This window comes from Psammomys obesus, unplaced genomic scaffold, assembly GCF_907164565.1.
Source record: "Psammomys obesus unplaced genomic scaffold, mPsaObe1.curated_primary_1811, whole genome shotgun sequence".
Lineage (NCBI taxonomy): Eukaryota > Metazoa > Chordata > Mammalia > Rodentia > Muridae > Psammomys > Psammomys obesus.
Window position 1 is genome coordinate 3,305,712 of NW_026590715.1, and position 23,316 is coordinate 3,329,027.

At 43.4% G+C, this 23,316-nt stretch overlaps 1 protein-coding gene and 2 pseudogenes across 1 annotated transcript; all 3 read left to right on the forward strand.

Annotated features, from left to right (window-relative positions):
* Window positions 1–4,093: 4,093 nt before the first annotated feature.
* LOC129678082 (X-linked lymphocyte-regulated protein 3A-like) lies at window positions 4,094–11,966 on the forward strand. The gene is made up of 8 exons (XM_055608763.1): window positions 4,094–4,199; window positions 5,284–5,353; window positions 6,048–6,082; window positions 7,330–7,447; window positions 7,708–7,756; window positions 7,842–7,937; window positions 9,691–9,789; window positions 11,871–11,966. The coding sequence occupies exons 1-8, from the start codon at window positions 4,094–4,096 to the stop codon at window positions 11,964–11,966; spliced, it is 669 nt and encodes a 222-aa protein (XP_055464738.1).
* Window positions 11,967–12,235: 269 nt separating this feature from the next.
* Window positions 12,236–14,295, forward strand: LOC129678083 (syntenin-1-like; annotated as a pseudogene).
* A 69-nt stretch (window positions 14,296–14,364) lies between these two features.
* Window positions 14,365–22,801, forward strand: LOC129678084 (paraneoplastic antigen Ma6F-like; annotated as a pseudogene).
* The last annotated feature ends 515 nt before the right edge of the window (window positions 22,802–23,316 follow it).

The following is a 23,316-nucleotide window of genomic DNA, read 5'->3' on the forward strand; positions in this document are numbered from 1 at the left end:
GTCCTCAAAGCACATGAGGGTGGGGAGGAGTAGCAGAATAAACAGCCCAGATGGTTTTGTTTCCTCCTCACACTGTTCCTCATTAGTTCTATTCTGGCCCCAACTGAGAAAGTGAAAGAACAATGGAGAACAGTGGGAGAATGCACAGTTGATGAATACTGGGTTTTTAAGCATTTCAGTTCCAGGAAGCTTACCTGCAAGCATGCTTATCTCACAAAGAAATAACAAAGGGGACTCTGTGGAAAGGAGAGTACAGGAAGAGGCAGACACATAGCCCTTAAAGCTGTTTGTTAGAGGAGAAAGGCCTGAAGCTTTCCCATGGCTGGTGCGGGGCCTGGTGGACCAGACATGCTTGCCCCTGTGCCTCCAGGGACCTCCATACATATACAAAAATCACCAGTCTATCCCAAACACTTTTGCCTGCTTTGTTGTGGGAATTTCTGCAAAACAGAGTCACCAGCCTTTTTTCAGTTGGGAAGAGGAAAATTTATTTCTTTAATGGTCCACACCCAGATCACTCTAGAATGGCATTGTGGCATTGGCTCTTGGCGTCATGTTTAGTAGCTTTTTATCAGGCAGCAGAGCAGAGGAAAACAAGCAGAAAATACAAGAACAGAAGCATACATGTGGCAGTAAAGGTTGGTTGTTGGGTTAAAATGGACCTTCCCCCACCTCCTCAATGGCTCTGGTTTCTTTGGAGTGGGCTCAGTTCACAGGGACAACCTTCACCCTGGAAATTCCATTGTTTTTAATATTTGAGGAATTTCCACCACAGCCTCACCCGTTTGCTGGTTTGTATGAGATGTGCCCCATACTCTCAAGCATTTGAATATTTGGTCCTCCTGTTAGTGGATGCTAGAATGCCCTGGCTGTAGAAAACAAGATTATTCCCAAGACCTGTCATTGCCACGGTGCTATGGGTCTATGACATCCACATCTCCAGGCTGGGGAAGGCAGTTTCCCAACATAGACTGCCTTGTATGAGAAAACAGTCTCAGAAAGAGATCATAAATTTCTCAAGAATGTCTTAATCTACATGTAATACTTCCCCCAAACACACACAGCTGCATCTGCTTCCTCCTACCCAAGCCCCTCACCTACTCCTAGAAAAGCCCTGACCAGCTCCCTTCCCTTAGCACAATTTTCATCCCAGAAAGTTGCAGGTTTATCTGTTCAGGTCAGACTTTGGTCTCTTCCCTGCCCTATTTTTTTCTTTGCTTTCCATTCTTAAATCAAACTGTGGTTGTGTGGAGGGGCTTGAGACTGGGCCTTGCTGGTGGAAATAGGTCTTGAGGTTTTGAAAGACTCACTACATTTGGAGTTTTTTCTCATCACCTCCTTTTGACATTTGAGAAGAAATCCCTCAGCCCCAGCTTCCAGTTGCAGATACCATGTCTACCAACTCCTTTCCGTGCCTTTATGGATCCTAGCCCTCTGGAACCATATGAGCCCAAAATAAACTCTTTCTTCTTTATTGCTGCCTTGGTTATGGTGCTGTGTCACAGCAATATAAACCTTAACTGAGGTAGCCTGGTACAAGACCTGAATTGAAAGGTCTTCTCCATGAAAGGGGGTTGGTTTCAGCAAACATAACTGTATACATGAGAACGTGGACTCTAGAAAGAGAGGGCCTGGGGTATCCAAGCAGGAAAGTGTCATGACAGAGTTAAGGACTCATGGTTTTGGACACCTGTCCCCTTGTGTACTATTAAGAGCTAAACTGAACACCTGGATCCTCTTAAGATACAGCCACAGGCCACACTACAACAGGAGCACCAATTGGAAAGAAAAGTACAGTAGAGCTTTCACACTTGCGTAATGGCAGTGCCCAACTGCATCTGCGCAAATGACAGGTTTGCCTATTCCTCGAGTACAGCCTGAGATCTCCTTGCGCATGCACTTATCATTGCCTCTTGTGACCCATTGGAAGCTCACCCTGAGCCTCTGTCATACCTTGGTGCTTCTTTGTGTTCCAGCAAATCAGAAGCATGCCGATAAAGAGATGGGCATAACAGGCTGCAGCTGTAGCTCAATGAAATGAAGCCACGGGCCTTCCCTCACCAGAAGGCAACAGTGATTGGACGACGCGTGCTGGAGCAGTCAGAAGCATGAGCATTGCGCAGGTACTGACTGCGCAGGCGCAAGTGCTTTGCCAGCCAATCAGAGGGCCTTGTACTGGTGTGTGGGCTAAACTAAGCGTGATCGACCTCTGAGGGGAAGGAGGCTGTGTGGTAGTGTCGAGGGGCCTAGGTGGGTGACAGGCCTAGGTGGGTGACAGGTCTTGGGGGAACTTCGTGTGGTGGGCTCCAGGGATGGTTTAGAGGAATCAGGAAAGACTAAGGCCCTTGTTGTAAGACTGTGGGGTCTCAGAGCCAGAGGTTCCGGGATAGCCTGTGAGGTGACCTTGGGAGCTTTACTTAACTTGGGGCTGGCACAGGTACCAGAGCCAAAAATGAAAAGTGGGGATAAGAGCAGCAGAAAGAGAGAGAGAGAGAGAGAGAGAGAGTAAGAGAGCGAGCGAGGGAGAGAGCGAGAGCGAGAGCGAGAGCGAGAGCGAGAGAGAGAGAGAGAGAGAGAGAGAGAGCTTGATTAGTAGCATTTGGTTCCCGACTAGACACTTGGGTCCTCCTGTGATGCATCCAAAAGCAATACCTCAACAGGCTAGCTAGCCTGAAGGGTTTGGGGAACCCTGGGTACTTCGGTACTTCAAACAATCATATGCAAAACAGCAGGGCCCAAGTAGGGAATGGGTGATGGCTGGGGGGACCTAACACCTTTGGGAATGCCTCTAAGAAGGTAGCCTCAGGCATGCTTGCATAGTGGTGTCCCTGCTAATCAGAGATCCATTCCTGGAGGTTGGGCCTCTGTCTGAAGGACAAGGAAGGGGCATCTCAGAGGACTGTATTGAAGTGTGATTTGCTGGGTGAGTGGCAGGGTATTAGCAGATTCAGTTTCCAGCCTCTGATGGTGAGAAAGCAGGGTCAGCCTGGATCCGCAGCCCTTTGGGGATAAGAGTGTGATCTTGAGGTGAAAGGGTCCAAGTTTATCTGTGTTGGTAAGTTTAGAAGACCTGGTAGTGAGATAGACCACTGAGGGCAGTGGAGAAAAAAGGGGTACAGATAGTTGCAGGTTTGAAGAGAGGTGGTTGTGAGAGTGGGGTGTAGAAGAGAAAGTAACAATCTCCCCCCACAAGTTCCTGTTTCCAGTTGTAGTCCTCAGTGAACATCTGGGTCCTGCTTATTTGCAGCCATGCGCCTGGCAGCAACAGAAATGCCTGTCTGGAGGGGATGGGGGAGGAATGGCCCCCTTCACCAACCAGCAGCTTCTGCATCCATATCCCACAGGGGCCAGTTCAAAGCCACTTCCTTCTGGGTGTATATGCCTTTCCATCCAGTCAGAGAGGTGTGCACTGGGAGGTGGGGCCTAGATAGGGATGACCAGCCATTCTTTAAAAAGAAGTAGGCTCCAGGGGCAGGAGAGTATCCTGGGTGGATGACTTGCTATTGGGGAACTCTGTTATGATGGTCAACAGTTGGGACATGGATTAGAGATTAGCCTTAGCTCATGTGGTAGCCCAGTAGCACCACAAAGAGGCATGTCCAAGGCAAACCTGTGGGGTGATACCAGGAGCTTCACTTCCAAATTGGACTGGACATGGTTCCAGATGACGAGGCTAAGGACAGGCCATGAAGGCTGCGGGATTGTGATGGTTAAGTGGGACAGCGTGTGAGCTGGGAGATGTGGCCTCAGTAACTAAATAGGCACCAGTGACTTCCCAGGTTCCAACCAGACACCAGCTTTAGGTAACTTGTTTTAATAGAGGCAAGACCCAGGATTTTCCTATCCAGGGGTTGAGAAAGCAGCAGAGGGTACTGATCTTGAAAAAGAGTTGTTCAGGGAGATCCAGGTGGTAGAGAAATGGGACAGGTCAGGACATTGGAGACATCCTCTTGCCCTCTCTTTGCTCCAACACAAGGGCCAGGACCTCTGGCCACCCTCTTTGGAGTCCTGGTCCCTGTTTCCACTGCTATCTTGTACTTCCTCCTGATATCTCTAGTTCTAGGATTCGTATCTCCCAAAGAAGATTCTAGCCATGTCAAGCAGAGAAAGGAAGGCCCCTGACAGTGCTGGCATGCACCCAAGGCTGGATCCAAATGTCACATCAGATGACACCCAAAATGCAGATTCAATCACTCCAGGTAAAACAAAACAAAACAAGCAAACAACAACAGCAAAAACCAGATGGGCTCCTGTTCACCCCAGAGGATATCCTAAAATCTCTTGGCAGGTGGAACACTGTTGTGCTCGTTTTAAAATTGTTTTTGATTTGGGGTGGTTCCCTTCCACCAACCCTTTAACCTTAGGTAAGAGAGAGAAGGTTAGTGGGGAGAGAGGCTGCAGACCCCTTTACTTTTCCTGGCTGTTTAGGGTCAAGGGGTTCTTTTGGGGCCGTACTAATTCTCTGTCAACAGTGAACACAGCAAGTAGTCTCCTCCATCTATCTCCTCCAAGCTACTGTGCTATGAGGCATCTCTCCCATGTCTCTCCTAACCACCACACTGTCCATCTCTGATCTCTCCAAACTGCCACACTTTCCCTTTCTGGGCTCTTGTATTTATATCTCTCAGAGACCTAGACCACACCCCTGTCTGTGCTGCATGAGGCAGGCTGTTACCAGCTTGCAAAGATCAAGCCTTGCAGGAGACAATATCAGCTGTGGACAAACTAAAGTCCCACACTTGGGATTAAAACAAAAACATGTTTACATAACATAACTTTGCATTTTTAAAGAAACCAGAACTTCCACTACAGAACACTGAGTGGATGTGGTGCTTGGACATTTGTTGGACTAGCAGGAGATTTCAGATGCTAATAACTGACTCAAGCTTGTTTGTGGCTTTAGGTTCGTCTCCCTGAAATTCCCATTCCACAGGAAACCTTCAAGGCTCATAAGGCATCCCTTTCTAATCAACATGCCTCTCTGGGAGCACATGGGTCTCAGTGACTGTCTGGAAGCCGTGTACCAGCTATTCCCAGACTCAAGTCTAATGTGTGTGTGTGTGTGTGTGTGTGTGTGTGTGTGTGTGTGTGTGTGAGAGAGAGAGAGAGAGAACATCTGTGTGTGTGGTGTCTGTGTGTGTGTATTGATGCATGTGCACGACTTCTTTAAAAAGTGCAAGTAATGGTTGGTGGCTATGGGCTCTAGAAACTGTTTTCCATGGGGGAATGATGAGAACAGCACACTTTGTTTGAAAACATTTTTCCTCTTTCTCTTTAATACAGCCAACGAAGAAGTTCTTGATGTCAGTACAGAGGACATTACTCCCTCAGGAGCAGAAGGGCAACGGGCCAGGTGATACCTTTCTTTTCTTTTTTTCCCATTCATGAAATATATTTAGAAAAGTTAGGCTGGAGAGTGTACATCAAACACTCTTCAGTGGAAGAGTGTTTGATGTACAAACACAAGAGCCTGAGTTCATATACACAGCACCCACAGAAAAAGCCATGTGTAGCCACGCATGCTTTTTTGGCCCAGAACTGAGGCATGAGGTGTGCCAGAGATAGGAGGGGGTTTCACGTGCTTCTTGACTGCCAGCCTGGCAAAATAAACTGAGATATAAATAAATAAACATGCAAATGAAATAGTAATTTAGGTGTGTGAATCCCATGAATGTGTGGGGTACATTGACCTTAAAAGCCCCAAAACATTCACCCTGCAGTCGATCAGATGTTCAACCTAATACAAAATGAAATTTTCATGCCCCCAGCAAACTACAAGTCCTGTCACAGAACTTGTATGACAACAATAAGGTGGAGATCAATAGAGGAGGGCATTCCACTTCTGTCTCTGATGGCGTCACACATTCACTCATGCCCTTGTCTTGCAGACAAAAAAAAAAAAAAAAAAAAATCTAGAAAAATCAGTGTCCACTCTCGAACCATGAACTGAATGTATGCTGTGTGGCACACTCCACTTCCTATGCTCACACAACAAAAGTGGCCTTTTGCATACATGGAAGTAAAAAATTAATGTAATTTCTTTGCAGGAAGAAAATACAGGATTTATTTGAAGAATTTGAAGGTATGTTCTAGGAGACATTAGGAATTTGAGAAAATTGTTTGACCCAAAGAAGTCAAGGCAAAGGAGTTGTTACTTGGCAGACAAGAGAAGTGTGTTTACTGCCTTGTTCTCAAACACTTGGTGTCAAATAGTATTTGTTAGATTGCTAACTCTCTACTTCACGTTAATTGTCGATATGAAGAACATGGCACCTGTAGTGTGAAGACTCTTGCTCACTGTGAGATACTTAAAAATTGGGTGAAAGTATCTGTCTTCCAGGTTTTTATTCACACAAGTGATACTATCTTCCAGGTTTTTATTCACACAAGTGATACATCTGTTTTTAACATCACATTTTCACTTCACTCATTTGTAATCTAGTCCAGTTATTTTAGGAGGGGAGTGGCTGGGTGGTGAGTGTCATGCCCTCTTAGATAGCTGCCCACTGTTTAACGTGCAAAAAATAGCACAGGAAGTGGAAAGATGAAGTCAGCACTGTTATTGCCTGTGGTCATTGTATGATCAGACTGAATCCTGCTTTAAATTTCTATCATATGTTAGTCACGTGAACTGTTTGAAAACATTACAAACTAAGAACCAGCTGGGAGCTCTGCAGAATTTTATAATGGAGAGTCACATCTAGAAACTAACCTGGACTCAGGATAGGGATGTACCCTGGTGGGAGAGCACTTGCCTAGTATGCTCAGGGCTCTGGGTTCCATCCCAAATTAAACAGACTTTTCCCATGTATCAATGTCTTTTTTTCTCTTTAAATTATTCTGGATCTTTACCTTATCAAATTCCTCTAAAAGCCTCAATGGCTACAATAATTGCAGTATTTTCATCTCACTGTGTAGTAATCTCTGTCCCTTTGGAGATTTTGTAAATCTCCAAAAAGTTTTATGAACTTTTATGTTTTGCATAAAGCAGCCCAGCAGTCCCTCTGAACTTGTCCTGGAACTGAATCATACCTAGTGCATTGATTAAATTTATACTTTATAAGTGACATCTCTTAAAGAAATTACACAGTGACTTGACACCTTTTTTGTTAAGTCTCCTCTAATTTGTTTGGTATGTAATATATAGACACTAAAGTCCAACTATCTAATTTCACATGAAGATCATGATCTTTGAAATTCTTGACTGAAAGAAAGGAGGCAGGTAATCTTTCCATTGGCAGCTTATTTCCATTTCTTGATAACAAGTGTATTCCCAGCACTGTTGAGGGAACATTATAGTCATGCTTATGTGATTGTTTTTCAATACAGGACCCATTAAGATCTTTCTTAAGGAAAACGGAGAAAGATTCAGAGCGATCATCAACGAGTCTTTCCAAACCATGCAGAAGAAAGTTGAGGATGTTCTCAAAGTCCAGTGTGGACTAAGGTAGGGTTGCATCTTGGTGCTTTGATGCCAGACCCGGTGACAGTTGATTAGTGAGTAAGGATGGCAAGAGATTGAGGAATAGCTGTGACCCCCACTGGCTAGAAGCTCTGTATGGAATGTTAGTAAAAAAATAGAACTTCTTCCTGAATTTTCTAGCTCTAAGAGCAATTAAGTGACTTACTCTCAGCCAAGGATGAAAGGATACTGTTAGTGTAAGTGTAAGACCGCATAGTGCATGTCACATTACTTTTCCCTGTCAGAATACTTAAATTCCCTTTCCCCATTCCTCCATTGAGAGAGTTAGTGAAGGCAAGTCAGGCATGCTTTGAATGCACTTTCTTCATGTTGTGAAGGAATCTCACACACAGTATACACTGTTGTCTTTTACAAGCAGACACTTTATGAACAATATTCTCTTCAGATTACGAATTTGAATTGGAAGTTAAACATGGATGCAGGTCAAGTCAAGAAACAGGCAGAAAAGCTCTCTGTGAGTATCAGGCTTAGCATTGAAGGAGTCCATTGTGTCAGCATCAGCAAGTCAGGAGGTAGAGGGACAGGATATGAGCTTAGGGAGGGTGGTGGCTGTGGTCAGGAGAGACTGACCATACTTCTCTCTCCTTGGCTTGCTTCCTTTTCTGGGGAGAGTTGTAGGCCTTAGTTTTTCAAATACTACTTTTGTTAGTACCTTAAAGCTTATACCTTCCTTCTGAACCCCATCCCCAGGTAGGGGAAAGGAAAATGCTTCATATGTCTCTTTACTTCTTCCTGCTGGGTAGAGTAATAGGATTCTTTTGGGAGCAACACCAGTATCAGTCGCAGGAAATCCAGATATCCAAGTAACCAGCAACCAGCAACCAGCAAGGGCAGCAAGCAGTCCTCCTCCATCTCCTCCAAGCCACCATGCCTTCTTCCTCTTGGCTACCATATTTATAAAGTTCAAAGTCCTCAGAATTCAACTAATTCCAGCTGGCAAAGACCATGCTCTGCATGAGACAATTAACATGTGTGAACAAAGCAAAATTCCCCACTTGGGATTATAAGAAAAACATGTTTACATATCTTAAACAAAAATATCTACAACAGAGAGAAGACAAAGTCAGTGATGGGTTAGGAGCCAGCATGGGGGTGGAGTCGGGGGCTGAGAAGGCACTGCCTGGAAAGTGCAGGAGAAGGTATAGGATTGCATCATGAGAGGGAGTCCTTCATGATCCATGATGTGAGGACACCAAGGAGCAGGAGGCCCAACCTAGCCTTCTGACACAGTGATCAAGGATGCAGCATGGGAGTAGTCAGTGTGGCTGTGGCAGAGCAGGTGGAAACTTAGCTTTCAGTGGTTGGAGTTCAGAGCAGCCCAGTCCCAGAGGCAAAGAGAAAAAGCCCTCTTGCCATTATGTACACTTTAAGGTGACTGTTTTGCCTCTAGAAGAGGGGAATGAGGTTTGTGGGACAGGTACTGTACTCTGAACAGTGTGCCTTTGGGGCCTCTCTCTTCCTGGTGGTAGATGGAGCTGCCCTCCTGAAGATTCTGATTTCCAAATGTGGGGAAGCAGAGGCTGGAGTTCTGGGGAAGATGGAGGTCCTGTTCTGTCCAGTAGTTCTAAGCATGTCCTTTGGCATCGCACCGTGTGGAAGGCAGTCACAGTCTAGTTCTTTGGCAGTTATGCTAACTCAGGAAACAGTTTACCTCTGTGATTTGGTTTCCCAGCAGTAGTAGTAGAGATACCTGAAGGCCCCATCCCACAGAACTGTTTCAGAAGTTTCTTTTCTATGTGTATTCTTACAGTGGTCCAGGAAAGCATCTGAAGTGGGTCTTAAAGAATCTATCCCTGTTAAGCATGGCAATATTGACTGTACTCTTAATGGAAAGGAGAAAATGGAGTGGGCTTTTATGTGGGGGGATGACAAATGATGGGGACAACTCAAGGTAACTTCTTTTAATGAAGAGAGTTCAACAGAGTTGGAAGCCTCTACTGGGAGGGTTTTCAATTCTTCAGAAACTAATAGGAATGTTTTGAACATTATTAAGTAGGAACACTTCTGATAAAATGAGTGGTCTTCACATTACTGTTATTTGGAATTATCAGGTAACTCATGTGAATGCAGTCGTTGTATTAACTGGAAAAAATATTAAAGTTATTCTTCCTATCTGCTTTGTACAAATATAATACAGAATTGTGTTTCTGTGAGCTTTGTGGCTTCCCTTAAATTGTTCATATATCTTTTACTGTCTTTGCCTGTAGAGAATATTTAAGGAGCAACGCAACTTTGTCCTTCAGTCTCTGGTTCTTCAGAAGGAGAGAATGGAAGACTTTAAATCTCTGTGTGAACAGTACTTGGAGGTGTGTTGTACATCCTGACAATGCAACTTGTAGACGGGAACACTGACCTTTGGAAAGTTAGCTGTAAACACCTTCCAGCATTATCCACATGCCCCATGATCCATGTAAACCTAAGTACAAAATGAGTGTTTAATTTTGTGATTCACTCAGGGTTAGGAGAGTCATTGAAGCAGGAATTGCTGCCTTAGTAATTTCATCCAGAGTTGTTCAAATTGTAAAGGGCATTGATGCTTTTCAGAGAGTCCCATCTTGTCTCACAATGCTGTTTCCTTCTGGTAAGTATGTGCAAACATGGATACACATGTGTATCTGTTTGTGCATGTATGTGTGGAGGCCAGAAGTCAACTGTGGGTACCTTCAGTCACTGTTTGCCATATCTCTTTTTTTCCCCTTCGTCTTTTTTGCCTTTTTATCACTATGTAGCCCTGGCTGTCTGGGAACTCACTGTGTAGACCAGGCTGGACTCACACTCACAGAGATCCACCTGCCTGCCTCTGCCTCCCAAGTGCTGGGATTAAAATGAATGCCTGGCTCCATCCTACCTTTCTGAAACAAGATGGCTAGTGGACATGGAATTTACCACTATGGCTATGCTGGCTGTTCACCAGGTCCCTAGGCTCTGCCTGTTCGACCTCAGGTTTATGTGTCATCATACGTGGCTTTTAACATGTGTGTTGGAGAGCTGAAGTTGGCTTTTTATGCTTGTGGAGCATGCTCCTTGTCCACTGAAGCTGTCTTCGTAGACCCTGCAGTCCATTTCTAAACAGAGTAGTGACATAAATATATAGCACCTACACTTTCTTTACTTGCTCAGTCCATTTTCAGTTTGCATCGTTGCATGGCTGAAACATAGCTTCATATGGCCAATTACAATTGTGAGACAGCGCTCTGACTTAGCACACAGTGAAAAGGTAAGCAGTAGGCTGACTGTGGGATTGTGAATTGAGAATTACCCTCTGTAATAGGCCTGTCTTTGCTAATTCTTCCTAGGCACACTGACCTATACTACCTGCAGGTTCATAGTTATTTACAAAATAATTAAATACAGCATTCTCTGGTTTTGTTCAGACTTGACTTGAATGGGCTTGTTCAAGTTGCTGTTAAAATTTTGTTCATCCAGAGTAATTAACATGACCCAAAACACCTGAGTTGATAGGATCCATCCCTTGCTTTTTTATGATTGTCCCCTTCAACACCAACCCCTATCTCTCTCTCTCTCGCTCTCTCACACACACACTTCCAGTATCTGTTCCTTCTGAAATATTCTTTTGACAACTCAGCAGCCCAGAAACTTGCTTGTTCATTCCAATCTTAAGACCTCTTTGTTGTTCCTGTTTCTATGGTCACTGCATCACTGGACTGTGGAAGAGGTCCTGCAAAGTTTTAGAACCTCTCCGCTGGGTTTAACAAAACCATTTAGGGGACTGGAGAGATGGCTCAGAGGTTAAGAGCACTGAAGAGGACCCAGGTTCAATTCCCAGAACCCACTGTAGCTCACAACTATCTGGAAGTCCCAGCGCTGATACCCTCACATAGACACACAGGCAGACTAAACACCAATGCACATAAAATAAAAATAAATTTTGACAAAATACTTTCAACCTAAAAAATGTTCATTTATGATGTGTCCTGTTTCTGCTAAAGGGAATGTGTGTGTGGAGGTGGGGGTTGAAGAAACCCTGAGTTTTAATTTTATGGTGTGCTGTGGTCATACTACAGGTCAAGCTATTCCATCTCACAATGAAGTGGGTGAGTGACAATAAATGAGCTCATGCCTCGTGCTCACAGTTTCCATTTGGCTTCCTTTGCTTTTCTTTTTGCTGTGTGGGGTGAGAGGTTCCAGGGTCTCACACATACTGGGCAAGCACCCTTCCCCTGAGCCACACCCACAGGAAAATACCTCATCCTGTGAACATTAAGCAGTGGGCTGAGGACTGGCAATGTCTGTGTCACTTTGGTGGGTGTTTTGAACTTCATGTTGTATATGTTGTATATGTTTTTTTTCCCTTGTAAATGTTGCGGATAGCGTTTGTAAGGCAAGGTGAGCAGGGTTGATTTCTGCACATGTCTTTTCACTTTAGAAACTTGAGATGCTGAAGTACTCCTGGGAGAATTCTGTGTTTGAAGAGCTGAGACGTCTCATAGACACCTTGCCATCGTCTACCTGCTCATCATGAGTTCTCTCTAAGCCTATTTGTTTTTACCTTTAAAAGCCTTATTACTATGGCAACAACAAATCATCAGGGTAAAACTAAAAACAAAAACAACAACAAAAACCCCACCCACCCTCCCACCCTTGTTTTGCCTAGTCTTTGGGAATGGAACTGCTGTCCTCTGCAAGAGCACTGCATCCTCTTAACCAGTGAGTCATCTCCTCCACCCTATATGATAGAGAATATTTGTAAGTAAAATAAAAATCCGTACATTAATTGCAGAACATAGAGTTATGTCTGTATGCTTTAATTTATTTTTTATGGCACAGAGAAGCTAAATTGATTTGAGTCTGTCAATATACATGTTCTTTTGTGGCACAGTGAAATATTTTAATGAAACATGGTTATAAACCATGTTTATAAACATTTAAATTTTTATTTTACTATTTTCTGTGTATGGTTGTTTTGCCTGTGTGTGTATATGCATACCACATAACTCCCTGCTACCATCAGAGGCCAGAAGAGGCATCAGATCTTCTGGAACTGGAGTCACAGATGGTTGTGAGCTGCTATGTGGGTGCTCAGAACCTAATCTGGGTCTTCTGCAAAAGCAGCAGTGAGTACTCTTAATCACTGAGCCGTTTCTTCAGCCCTGTTAATAAACATTTTAGAGATGTATATTCAGAATCATTGCTGGTATGCCACAAACTGCACAAAATATGAGCAATGTATTACAATAATATCTGTTGAGCAAGGAAGTCTGTATATACTTTTAATTCATTTTTGTCTGATGATTTAAGCTGGACTTAACACATGGCCTCCCAAGGAACACTTTCTTTTCCAAGTTTGGTTTCTAAAAAAATAGGTTTAGTTTAGGATTCTCAGCTGAAAGTATTCTCAAAAGTTAAATATTTAAGTTTTGTTGTTGGTTATAAAGTTTAAGTGTAAGGAAGAAGAAAATTCATTTTGTTCTCAGAGAGAAGTTTTTCAGACACAACTGCCGGGGAAGTGGAGATTACTAGAGAAGTAGGGCAGACCCATGCTAGGGACTTCTAAAAGGACCAAATGTTCTGCAATGCTAAGAAGAGCATGCAGACAAAAGAATAAGCTTTTACTTGAAAATGGCAATTTTTCCTGCTTTGGAAGTTCAGGGAAATAGAGAATGTTTGGATGACAAACAAGAGCAGCCCATTCCCATCCTCCCCTTGGCTTAGGAAACTTCATAGGACCCTTCTACCTGAGTTAAACAGGACCTCCTGGTTACTATCAACTCCACTCACTTTACGAATACTTATCTCTCTCTCTCTATTTATTTATTCCACTTTTTATTGATTCTTTGTGAATTTCACATTATGTACCCCAATCCCACTCATCTCTACCCTTGCAACCTCTCCCCCAAAAGAAAAAGAAGGGAGTGGGCGGCTGGAACAGCTCTGTCCTTGGAGCAGAAAACACCTGCAAAAATAAAAAAAAGTCTTTTTATCCATCTCTTGAAGATTTAAAGGTAGACAAAGTAATTCAGAGTCAAAGTGCCTTTTCTGCCAACCCTGCCAACAAAGTTCTTTTGATGGACGTTTCTGCTGTTCTTCTTCCAGATGGAAATCTCTATCCAAAACTGTAATCGGAGTTCTCTCAATACATGGAACTGACTTTAAATGAAGAAGAAATATTTGCAAATATGCCCATGGTCTCTGGAGCACCAAAGCAAGGGCACTTGGTAGCAAGACTATCCAGTGTAAACTATATGGTAGCACCGGTGACAGGTAATGATGCTGAAATTTGGAGAGCAGAAATTAAGCAAGGGGTTCATGAAATCAGTTTGTGTAAGGACCAACATGGAAAAATTGGGCTAAGACTTAAGCCAATCGACAATGGTATATTTGTTCAGCGAGTCCAGGCTAATTCCCCAGCCTCCTTGGTTGGTCTGAAGTTTGGGGACCAGGTACTCCAGATCAGTGGTGAAAACTGCAGACTGGAGCTCTGATAAAGCAAACAGGGTGTTCAAGCAGGCATTTGGAGAGAGGATTACCATGATCATTTGTGACAGGCCCTTTGAATGGACAGTTACTATGCATAAGGACAGCAGTGCCCATGTTGGTTTAAACATAGAAAAGACACATCCATAGGGAAAGATAGTTCTGCTGCCAGAAACAGCCTTCTCACTGATCATCACATCTGTGAGATCCACAGACAGAAGGTTATTGGCTTGAAGGAGGCTCAGAGTGCAGATATACTGTCAACAGCTATAGTTACCATCACAATCATGCCAGCTTTTATCTTCAACCATAGTATGAAATGGATGGCACCAAGTATTATGAAAAGCCTGATGGATCACACCATTCCTGAGGTCTAACAACCTTGTACAATGCATCATAACTGAATGTTTCCAGTTTTCCTCTTTGGCAACTTATCTGTTTCCCACATGAAGCTTTCCCAGATCCAGGAAGAATATGGTACACGTAGACTTTTTATCTTCCACCACGCTGGGAACCTCACTCTAGCTGATGTCTTCTTCAGATTTTAAGACAGATGTAGCCTAATCCTGGTTTACTTTTAGCAGATTTACTGACTTTCCTAGACTCGGTTCTTTACTGAGAACCTGATAATTTTATAAGTCATTGTGATTAGGATATTGATGTAGGCTTAGCTGTGTCTGAGAACTGTTTGGCTTTCTCCTAGACAAAACACAGCGTGAGATGTGCTTCAGCTCTGTGCCTACCTGGATTTTAGTATGTCAGCATAGTACCTTTAGGATGATTGTCTTTGATGGTCATTCTTAAACTTTTTTGTGTGTGGTTATACAAAATTCCAATTAATCAACACTGGTTTCATTCCACAAATCATTATACAGTGTGTGTAGGTTGCAAGAGACTCATGATCGTCACTACTAAATTTTAACTACCTTCACTTAATATGCTTCAACTGTCTCCTTAACTACAGTAAGCATTTAGATAGAATACAAGCCAAAATAGAATTATTCCTGCCTTCTGAAACCTGAAATGTTAACTCTCTATTAAGCTGGCCTGTGTGAGCCCTGAGAAACTTACTAGGAAAGCAGAGCTGCCTAGTTGTATCAAGATTTTCTAGTCACTGAATAAAGGAAATACCTAAAAGTTGCCATGGCGTTTTCTGAAAATACATTGCTATATATTTCATGTAAAAGTTGTTATACTAAGTAGAACACACTTTGGAGCCTCCTTTTAACTTGTAGACTAAGTGGGTATTAGTTAATTTGTAATTTGAATCCTAACATTATGTAACTTAGCTATGTTGGGGTGGTTTTAGAATATTTCCCTAATGTCATTTTAATTTGTTCCATTTTCTGACTCCATCCTGTAAACAAAAAAAGGGCAATGACAGTTTGCCTTGATTTTTTTCTTTTTGATTTATGCCTATTCTATTATTTTATCTGATATTATCTTATTAAATGTATAAAAATATTAAAAGAAAAAGAAAAGGAAAACTCTCATCGTGGAAGCTGTAGTGTAGCACAGCGTGTCCCACAGTAAATCCATTTGTCCATCTATGGATATAACATAGAACTTCTGCTTGGATGTGGCCCGTGGTAGCTCAGTAAACCAAGTAGTTTTCCAAAGTAAGGGGAACAAGGACTATTTCTAACAGGATCTCAAGGGCAGGCTCTTTGACCTCCCCCCTTCCCCAGGGGAGGAGCAGTCCTGTTAGGCCACAGAGGAGGACTTTGCAGCCAGCCTTGAAGATACCCGATAAAACAGGGTCAAATGAAAGGGGAGGAGGTCCTCCCCTATCAGTGGACTTGGAAAGGGGCAGGGAGGAGACCAGGGAGGGAGTTGGGGAGGGGGAGTGAATGAGGGAGCAGGATACAGCTGGGACACAGAGTTAACAAATTGTAACTAAAAATAAAAATAAAATAAAAAAAAAAACAAAAACATTATAAAAAAATCCATTTGTCCACACTTCTTTGCTTGCAAATGTTCACTTTAATGAGTCATTGATCTGGTTTGAGGCCTCTGGCATACCATCAATACTGAATCCTCACAGGGACTCCTCTCAGATATCCTATTGCTTCCATATGCCATGGAAATTCTACAGCTTTGGATTTGTAGGACTGGGCCCCTTCACGTGCTCCAGCAGTTTATCAATAGGGAAGTGTGGGGAGTCGCTGCTCTGCCAGCCTGCTTTGTTATTTTAATCTCAGTGGAAAGACATGCTTTCACCCTGGCTTTCACTGGAGTCAGAGATAAGTCTATCTCCTTTTGTTTGAGACAGCAGGTGGGATGTCTTGTTAAGCTCACAGGTTTTGTTTGTGTGAAGATCACACAGACAGGTGGTCAAGGTAAAGAAGATTTGAATTCCCTGTGAATTCATTCATTGTACTGAGGTGCTTTTGCTCTGACTTAAAAGGGGATTACTGGAATAAAGCAAGGTGCGAATAGTTTTCTACTAGAAGTCTCATGGAAAGATCTCATGTGTAGTGAGTTGGTTTATTAATTTTCCTTTCAATCCTCATTCCCGACTCAAGAACCTTCAACTCTGCCGGCAGGCTCTGGCCGGGTAGATGTTGGGGTGGGCCAATTCAAAGCCTGGACCTAGGCCTGAGTGAGCTGAGCTGCTCATCCTGCCAGCTCTCCTGCACCCACACCACCACCACCAGGGTGAGCTCTCCAGCACTGTCCTGGCTAGTTCATCCAATGCTGCAGTTGGGAAGGGGCAGAGTCAGCTCTCCCAGTCTCATGCCCTCAGGGCCAGACCTTCTGCACCCAAGCCTGCAGGGCCAGCTCCACTGTGCTGCCCAGGTGAGGTGCAGGGCCCATTCTCGACTGCTTGAGCATGTGAGAGGCTGGGACAGCTCTCCTGATCTCATGTCTTTGGGGCAGGTGTAATATTTATCTTTATTTTAAATTAGCATAATTTTTGTAACAATAAAGACTCGGAAGGTATAAACTAAGGTAAAAACCTGATTGCTGAGTGAGGTAACTTTACTTTCTTAACTATATACTAAGTGCATATTTATAAGCCTGATTCTACACTAAACTACTAGCTCTTTAGGATTCTCTTCCTGTTTGTGTCATACTACCCAGCTAATCTACCTTTCTCTGGAGCTCCTCAAACCCAAGACAGCCCTTAGCTCTTTCCCAGACACTGTTTTACTTGTGTCCTGCCAGCTGCTTCTCTGTTGTTCCCTCAAGCCCAGAAAGAAAATCCTTTTCTCTTACCCAGAGCTCCTTCCATGAGGGCTCTTCCAAGCCAAAAAGAGAGAACTCTCAAAGGTCCAATTGTTATATATATATATAAAAAGCCTCTAGCTCCTCCCCTACACCCTTGGCAGATTGAACCATGTCACTGTCATGGTTGGAGGGAGTGGCTCCAAGCCAAGTCAGTAGGGGCTAAACGATTTTATGTTTGCTGTGGGGGCAGCTCAAAGCCACCTAGTTGACTTTGTCTCAGGTCATAGAGCAAAGGCAACAAGACCTTTCCTAAGCACTATGCCTTAAAACAGGCAGACACTTCAGCATTCTTATCCATGAAGGCTTTTAGAGGAACACCCAAACTGCATCTGACATCCATTTAAGCATTTATATTTTGCTAATGACTATGTTTTCTATGTACACTAATCAATTATCTGGCAACAAGCTGGCTTACCGGGGCCAGCTCTACTGTGCTGCCCAGGTGAGGTACAGGGTCTGCTCTCCCTGCTGTTGCAGCCAATGAGAGACAGGGACAGTCCTCCTACTCTCACTACCCAGGACCAGCTATCCTGCTGCAGGTGATGAGGAGTATGGGGGAGGAAAGCATCTCTCCTTCACTCACTCCACAGTATGGCAGACATGTTGTCCGGCCAGCTCTTTCAAGCTCATGCCGTTGGGGTTGGCTTACCAGCACCCCCACACCAGGGTCAGCTCCACTGTGCTGTCCAGGCAAGGTGAAGGGCTTGCTCTCTTGAGTGGTACAGTTGTGAGAGTCAAGACCATCTCTTCTGTGCTTATGACCCTATCCTCCCATATTAAAAGGTTTAAATTATAATTAATATGTATAAATGAAACTGCTAGAAGCAATAATGAAAAAGAAAAAATGTGTGGTGTCAAATACGCTTCTCTTAAGGAAAAAGAGTAAAAATATGTGGTTGTTTTAAAAAATGAGGAAAAGATAGGAAAAACTCAAATACACACAAATAGCCATAGAAGTTTCATAAAAAATCAATTTTCTTGCTAATAATCAAAGCTAAATAAAATTGGATGGCTGTAGGAATATTTTTAATCTACTTTATTGGGTTACTATATATACCTCCCTTCTCCACCCCAATCCCTTCCAACCCACCAACACTAGGTAGGCAAGAAAGAAGGTTAGACATAGGAGACATAGACCTCTTTAGACTACTTCCTGCTGATTAGGGGCATCGAGTTCCTTGGGGCAAGTCCAGGATTTATTATCAAGATACCTCCTTCTTTTTCTTGTCACACTGCATCAGCAGCAACCAGGAGTGGCAGCAGAGCAACACTCTGTTTTTTCAGAGTACCCCCTACCCCTCTTGGGGGCTCTTGCATTTGTCCCCTCTGAAAAGTTTCTGGAATTCCAAACCAACTATCCTCAGCTGGCAAAATCACACCCCTGCTAGTGCACAAGGCAAATCATACTTAGCAGCTGTGGATGATGTGACACAGCCCCATATCCCACACCTGGGATTGGAACAAAAAAAAACATATTTGCATAACATAACATATTTTTCTCTAAAAAGCAATAAACTATACACAATAAGAACAATTATGAGAACTATCAGATAAGAATCACATTCACAATCTCCAGTCAATTTGTTATTTGGCAAACTTGAAGAAACTATTCCACTATATATCCTATCTTGCTGAGTCCAAAGTTCTGTACCTAAATCATTTTTTATCATAACTTGCATTTATCAACCTAAAAACCTTCTTAAATGATAAAATATTTTCTTAGATCCTAAGGAACTTAAGCTTTTATGTCTTTAATCTTAATAAGAAAAGCTGTAAGACTGTTAACTATCTAGTCTTCAACCTCATCAGAGACCCAAGAAGGATAAATATTACCTAAGTAAACAAGAACTGTGGAGCAAGCAGCTTCCAAAACTATAGAAATGACAGTGATAGCTGGCTGCCTGGACAGTCACCCAAGATTCCCCAGCAACATTGGGGCATAATCTTTGGCCTTTTGGCTCAGAGTTTCTGACAGACTTATCTGTGAAGCAGAAAGTTTGAAGGCCAGACTTACTTTGTCTCTGCAAAGTTGGGCAGTTGATTACCCAGTGTCCTGCTTATCTACAGTTTGGTCAGCAACAGCAGTCTAGCTAAGGGCTTCTCCCCCCCCAATGGCCAGCTTTGTCACATTTAAAGCAAACTCTAAGTGGAGGTTCTTCAGTGCCAATCATCTTCTTTGAAGTAGATTGGAGGGTACCTGGGTACCTGCAGGAACAGATATGTCTCTCTATTAGAAATGCCTTTTTATTATTAAACCATCTTAAATGCCATATTCTGTAGATCTCTGAAGTATTTGAAGACCATTTATCTATAGTACATCTGAATAGGTGACTGTTGCTTATTTCTAGCTATTATCTGCTTAACTTTGAAAACATATATGAGAATAAATAAAGCTTATTTCTGTAATTAACTAAACTAGTTCCTAACAAGACTACAAGTAAGATTATTTATAGGTGACTAAGCACTAACTTGCATTTCTAATTATTCTGAACAGTTTGAAAGAATAGCTTTGAAAAGAGAAGAACTTTACATTACATTTTTAAATGAGTTACGTAGTTATAATACATTAAGCAAAAGTTGAACAAAATAACCTTACATTTCTGTCAATAAACAATAATCTGTAGCAAAGTAAAATTATGTGAGACTTGTTGCTTTCTTAGAAGGAGATTCAGTAATTCAACCTATATCCCACATTTTTTCCCAAGGAGATACAATAATCTATCTTTTTTTTTGTCTTTATATCCCTTTTGTCCCTGAAGTCAAAGGGCCATAAATGCCAGTGTTTATTTTGTCAGCCATACTTAGTTGCAGTTTTCTTGCTGGCTTGTTAGAGCCATTATCAATAAACCAAATGTTTTTTGAATCAGTAGTTTTTTTTCCCCTATAACCTGGTGATTCTTGGCTGCTCTTGTCTGAAATGGCTAGTACTTTTTTTCTGCTGAGCCTGAGATAGGGCTTCCAAAGTTGCTTCTTGACTGCAAAAGATTACCTTTTATATCCCTCTTGGATCTGAATTCACTTCTCCAATGATGCCTGTAGGCATAAAGTTATTGTGTAAATGAAATGCTAAATTTTTACCTCCCATATCTATCTGGTGGCAATTCTTGTTCTGGGAATCTCCTGTCTCAATGTTGTGTAAACACTGCTCCCTAATTGTCCCCTGATATGCCAATAAAGCACCTTACAATCAATTGCTGAGCAGGGGAGAAAACAGGGTCTGACTTCCTGCCAGGGGAGGGGGAGTTAGAAGAGGAAGTAGGAGACTGAGCCATGGGCAGAGGTCCAGGAGACAGCAGAAAGAGGAGCTGGATTAGAAAAACCACAAAGTACAAGTATTTCTGGGATTTATACTGGGAAGAAACCAGATTAGTTTAGAGGGTTAAGAATGGAGTAATAACTGCTCAGTATTGTGTTATAATGCTTGATAAAACAATAATATAATAGAGTCTCAATTAGTTGGGTGAGAGAAACTGAAAAACAGTTTTATAAAAATAACTTTAATAGATGCCTGTTGGTCTCATGTTCTTCTGGAATGTATAAAATTTACCCTTGTTCATTCAAATACTGATTTTCCACCCCACTCTCTGGTTTCATTCCTGACATTGCGTTGTGATGCTAAGCATTACTTGCTATTCTAAGCATTACCTGTCTCAAGTTTGTGTAAACATGCTACCATTTGTTCTCTGTATTGCCAATAAAAACAACCAGCCAGTGCTGAGCAATGGAGAGAATAGGGTGTACCATACTGGTCTGGAGGGGAGGAGAAAGAAGGAATGGAAAGAGAACTCAGAGAGAAGAGGATCAGGAAACATCAGGAGAAATGAACCGGACCTAAGATATGACTAAAAAGCAAGTATAATGTGGGAAATCTGAAGGGGAGGAAGCTATGTGGGCTTGGAATTTTGGGAAGGAGTGATTATTGCCCAGCAATGTCATCTAAGTTAATTAAATAAATCCTAGTCTCTGTGTGGTGATTTCGATATACATTTGGTTTAGGAATAACTGCTGATTAACTAAAAGATAAATCAAAAAGAAATATTAATATTCAACAAGACTCTGTGAAAACTGTTTTCTCTCCAGGCTGTCCCCACCTGGCTTAGTACAGATTCTCAATTCAGACTTTGATCGTGCTGAGTCTCTACACTGCAACAGTCCATATCTATCTTAAGTAGATTATTTCACAGGGCCCAGTCTTAGGCATCACACAGTGCCCTACATCAAGGCCTCAGTCCTTAGGTTAATTAATAAGAGTCTAAACTAACAATCAGGCCAGCTGCAGAGGAATCTGTCCAATTGCTGTCATCACCAGGGAGGTAAAAAGGCCTTTCTCTGCCTGGAAGCCGTGGTTGGGCAGGAGTTGCAGGTGAGGTGGGAGCTGCAGAAGAAGGAGGAGTTGTAGAGGAGGGGGCAAGTGAAGAGGGGTCTGCAGGTGATGAGAAGTCTGGGAGTGATGATGGTTCTTCAGGGTATGAAGGATCTGTGGATGATGGAGGAGCTGTGGGTGGAACAGGAGCTATGGGTGAGAAGGATGAGGCAGGAGCTGTAGGTGAAGCAAGAATGCCAGACAAGGAGGGAGCTTCAGATGACATGGGAGTTCAAGGCTTTATAGGAGCTGTGGGATTGGCAGTAGCTGCAGGTAAGGGTGAGGAAGGGGCCTTTGACATGGCAGGAAGGGCACAAGGGGCTGGAGCCTGGTCCCAGCAGTGTAGCCAAACCCTGCAGCCCATCCTGGAAAACATGGCCTACCAGGAGCTGAGACACTTCTCTGGGAGGGAAGAGCCTGGTTGTGGAGATCAGTCTTTTGAGCACTGGCTGGACCATACCAACGACATGCTGTACCTGTGGCGCCACATATCTGAGAAAGAGAGGAGGAGGAGGCTGGTAGAGAGCTTGGGAGGCCTGCCCTGGATCTTCTGTGTGAACTTTTGGAAGAGCATCCAGACACCCCATGTGCAGGACTGCCTGGCTTCACTGGTGCAGGTGTTTGGTAACAAGGACACTGTGATGACAGCACGGCTGAAGTTCCTGACATGCTCCCAGCAGCCCGAGGAGACCCTCTTTGCCTATGTGATGCTCCTGGAAGGTCTGCTACAGATGGCCATCCAGCCTGTAATGGTTGATCAGACCAGGGCCCGGCAGGTGCTGTTGAGAGCTTAGCCAGATGCTGCAGAACAACAGGAGGAGGATGCAGCTGGAGAGATGGCTACCTGGCTTTGTAGTGCTGCTCAGGCTCATTAGGGAGACTCAGAAATGGGAGGCAACTCTGCCTGAAAAGATGATGGTACAAGAGGGGCGAGGGGGGAAAGTGCTTGGCAGGGAGCTGGATGTGGGAGAGGCTGCCCTGTCAATGTTGGGGTTGCTGAGCAGGCCCCTGCTGTTAGAGAGGCCTTCTCAGCCAGTGAAGATCCTGGGCAGGATGTTGCAGCTGCTCTTGAACAAGTTGCTGGGGCTGTTCCTGATGATGGTGCCCCAAAGGCAGACCCTGACTCTAATGAGGCCCAGGTCTTTCCTGCCACCCAAAGAGATGAGAATGTACTGGGCTCAGGCCAGGCAGGGCCTACTGAAACTAATGGGAGCCTCACTCCAGCCAAGGCTCTACTCACTCCCCTCCTGTCTTGTAGCATGATCTCTAGGTATACTTTCTTGATATAAACCTAGGCCAAGTGCTTGTTGTATGTGTATGTTCCTACCTGAGTAGGTCCTCACCATAGAGTTCAAGCACAGTACTAAGAAGCAGTGAGAAGGACAGAAGATCAAGAGAGTGGGACTGATGCTCATATCTTTACTGACTTTGACCTGAGAAGGGCAGGAAGCCCAGAACCAGTAATGGATGGGCCCTGAGGATCCTGTTGTGTGATATTCTCCTCTTGTCATTTGTGACTCAGTTTCCTTGGTTGCTAGGGTAGGGTGTTCCTTGCTGTGCTTTCCAGTGCCCTATGACTATTTTGTACCAGAATAAGGCAGGGCCACCACCCCACACTGTGTTATTCCCTGAGATGGTTTCCTAAACAGCAAGGACATTGCAGAGACCATTGTCCTGGAAGGTCTCTCTGGGGCCCTAGGAAAAATAAAATGTAAGTGATGATCCCCAGTATAGGGGTGAAGGTGTGATAAGATACTCTCTGTAGAAGAAGAGAGTCTTTTCAGAAGTTTTGCCTCCATTGGTT

Coding starts and splice junctions, on each gene's coding strand:
- LOC129678082 (XM_055608763.1), top strand. CDS start 4,094: ATGTCAAGCAGAGAAAGGAAGGCCCCTGACAGTGCTGGCATGCACCCA. Junction 7,757..7,841: donor CATTGAGAGAGTTAGTGAAG/GCAAGTCAGGCA, acceptor TTTTACAAGCAG/ACACTTTATGAACAATATTC. Junction 9,790..11,870: donor TGTGTGAACAGTACTTGGAG/GTGTGTTGTACA, acceptor TTTTCACTTTAG/AAACTTGAGATGCTGAAGTA.